This window comes from Limulus polyphemus, unplaced genomic scaffold, assembly GCF_000517525.1.
Source record: "Limulus polyphemus unplaced genomic scaffold, Limulus_polyphemus-2.1.2 Scaffold8177, whole genome shotgun sequence".
Lineage (NCBI taxonomy): Eukaryota > Metazoa > Arthropoda > Merostomata > Xiphosura > Limulidae > Limulus > Limulus polyphemus.
The window spans coordinates 1-3519 of NW_013673787.1; the positions used below are offsets into that span (position 1 = coordinate 1).

At 29.7% G+C, this 3519-nt stretch overlaps 1 protein-coding gene across 1 annotated transcript in view; it reads left to right on the forward strand.

Annotated features, from left to right (window-relative positions):
- Positions 1-501: 501 nt before the first annotated feature.
- The window catches only part of LOC106475172 (roundabout homolog 2-like), a gene marked incomplete at its 5' end in the record, with an annotated part of 20252 nt that continues 17234 nt past the window's right edge, over positions 502-3519 (forward strand). Inside the window, 2 exons of the mRNA XM_013935870.1 lie at positions 502-677; positions 875-980. Of these exons, the coding sequence (XP_013791324.1) occupies positions 502-677; positions 875-980 (282 nt within the window). The remainder of the gene's footprint in view (positions 678-874; positions 981-3519) is intronic.

Consider the following 3519-nt stretch of genomic DNA (forward strand, 5'->3'; position numbering starts at 1 on the left):
AATCTTTATTTTATTTTATTAAAAATACTTCACTAAGAAATATAAATTTTTGTATGTGAAAGATTTGTAATATTAACTGAAAGACTGCCAGATTTTGTGAAGATATGCCCACTATATTGAGAGTTATAAGTAGAAATCTATAAAAACTTTAAACGAATACAAAAAAAGGTCACGTGGTTGGTCAAATTGATCGAGCTGTATTGAAAGTGTTAAACTCAACTTCTAGGGACACTATTATCCAAAATGTTCACCAGGAGTGCGGTGCAATCCTGAATTTCAGATCTTGTAAATATGATGTGTAACTATGTTTATTCTTTCTTAAGTACTAAATGCTAATGTTAATTTTGTACTCTTTCTTTCATATCTTGGGCTGAACATTTTCTAGGCCAGATTTAGGATTTAAAATAATTTACAAATTTTATAGAAATGAAATATATATATTAAGTTAGAGTGAGATATGCAGTACTTGCATACTACAATTTCATGTATTGTTTTTTGTAGGTTTTGTGGCAGTGAAGAAATAACAGCAGGAGAACGTTATCGTTTTCTGTTTGAAGATGAAGAAAGTTATGCTCTCATCATTAAAAATGTGACGAAAAAAGATGCAGGAACATACTCTGTTGTGGCAAAAAATGACATTGGAGAAGTAAATACATCATGTCAGTTGACTGTCACCTGTAAGTAGTGCCAGTTTAATGATATTGTGCATAACTACTGAATATTAAAACTTGCAACCCAAAGTCATAAAATATATTCTCTCATTAGAAATAACTTAATAAATAATGAAATGTTTTTCCAATGTACTTGAAATAACTGCTTATATCTGTATGATTGCTGGAAATTCATTAACTGTTTTCATGATGTTTTTATTTAGGCCCTCCATGTTTTCGTAAGCAGATGAAAGATAAAATAGTAATGACAGATGAAACTGTTACATTTGAAGTTGAAGCTGAAGGGAAACCTACACCAGAAATCAAATGGTAAGGACTGCAGAGTTGTACTACATTATATTGAAATTATTTTGGAGCCTCACCACCTCATTACAGTTTGAAAGTACTTAAACCTGTTGTACTACTATGATCTATTATTTTATGTATATTGAGGATTCTATGTACAAGCTATCTAAGTTTCTAGATGGCACACTAAAACAGTTAATAGGTCAGTCTGAGTTACATATGAAAACTTCTAATCATTTTGTAGGTGGACTACAAGAGCTTCTAGTTTCTGAACATGAAGATATGGTTTTGTTTCATATAATTAGTTTGTTTACGTTTATTCCCATTCAGTTAGCATTAGATATTGTTGTTTGGCTGAAATAGGATACTAATTTATTGTTACTCACTTCTTTAACAGTTTTGGAACTATGCCAGGCAATTTTATCTTGAAGCTACTATTCTTTTATTTAAATATGTTTTTACAAACAACTCCATGGGATCTCCAATTCAAATTCTGGATGTGTTATTAGTGTCTTTTGTAAATCAACACATGGCAGTATATCATATATCAGTATATCTTCATATCATCCTAAATCATATAAATAGTCAGTTGTAGCTGCATTGAATAACAGAGACAGTACTATTTTCACAGGATAAATAAAGAACTAAGTTTCATTCAAGATATTCTGAAACAAAATAGTTATTCAAAAACCTTCCAAAAACATACCCTTTTATTGGAAAAACAAAAAAAGTCATGACATTCTGAAAAGGAATATACTTCCTTATATTCAAGGTTTGAGTGAAAAAGTTGTCTACACATTTTCTTCTGTGACTGTTGGTATTGTTTTAAGCCTTTTTATTCACTTGGAAATGTTTTGGTGCACCCTGAGGATAAGAGATGTTCTTTAGAAAAAATTGGATGCTGTTTATCAAAGATTGTAAAAATTATAATGTTAAATACGCAGGGGAAACTAGACAATAATGGGACTAGAATGGGGGAAACTGTAAGTGTGCCACAAAAATTGGATGCTGTTTATCAAAGATTGTAAAAATTATAATGTTAAATACGCAGGGGAAACTAGACAATAATGGGACTAGAATGGGGGAAACGTAAGTGTGCCACAAAAATTGGATGCTGTTTATCAAAGATTGTAAAAATTATAAATGTTAAATACGCAGGGGAAACTAGACAATAATGGGATTAGAATGGGGGAAACATAAGTGTGCCACAAAAATTGGATGCTGTTTATCAAAGATTGTAAAAATTATAATGTTAAATACGCATCTTCTTCTGGGTTTGGTCACATTACATTTTATGAAGCTCACAGTACAACGTCTATAGTTTCATACAAATTATAAACTCAAATTTCTGATATTGGCAAGCTAGAATATAAAATAAGAACTTCCTACCTTTTATATTTGCCAAGATATAATATTTATCGAATCCACCATATTGGTTCCACCCACCACTTCATCATTTGAGAAGACTTGTTTATCTATGACTGCTTTTTTTATACCTATAATTTTATAACCAGTTGAAATCTCTACATTTACTCTATATAATTCTGTTAGTGGTAAAGCTCTTATGTTGTTGAATAGTTTTAAGTATTATGATCAGTGCTATTTTCCAAACAGAACTTAGATTTTTTTAGACTCAAATACAGCATATTTAGGAAGCCTGGTAAATTGCAATAGATTTTTGTAGTATTGGTATAGTCATTTATAGTTTTTTGGTGTTCAAAAATGCTTGCCAAAAAATTATATATTACTATACCAATACCACAAAAATAATTTTTTTCTACATCGACATGTGAATCTGGACAAGGCTTATGATGAGGGTTAGCAAGTATGACTCACAAGTGCAAAAAAGAACTTTAAAACGGCATAAATAGTGGAGATCATTATTTTCTGAATATTTTGTATTTACTGTTCTATGTTTGAGAAAAATGTAATATAATTTTCAACTTATGTTGGGGTACTTTTAGTCAGACATAGTTCAAAGGTCAATCAAACAAAAGTTAATAAATATAAATAGATGTATACTGTTGCGAAATTTAAGCTATTTAGAATAAACATTTGTGGTTTCTTGTTACAATTTCCAGTTATTCTAAAATAATTTAGATTTATTAAAGTCAAACCGTTATAATTCAGCACTCCACGTATAATGCAAATATTCATTAATTAAGAAACCTTTTATTCTCTTTTTAGATTCATAATTAATTTCATTGTATTATAGTTCTTAAAACATAACTAAGAGATTGCCTGTAAGACAGAGCAGGATATGAAACACATATAAACCAAAATAAAACTAAATAATTATTGATATGCAAATAAAGAAACAATAAATCAACTTAAAAGAAAAATATACATAAAACTACTGTAAAAGCGAAAATAAAAAAAAATGTACAAAAGGAATTCAGACCTTAAATCCTGTTACTTTTGTCCTTTGGTCTTTTGCTTTTTAAATATGTTCTATCCAGATCAATATACTAATGAACTAACATGAGTAAAGCAGACAGGGATCACTGCCCATCTCTGATGGTCCATGGCATTTGATTCTCATCCTACGGTAGATCAAATTTAC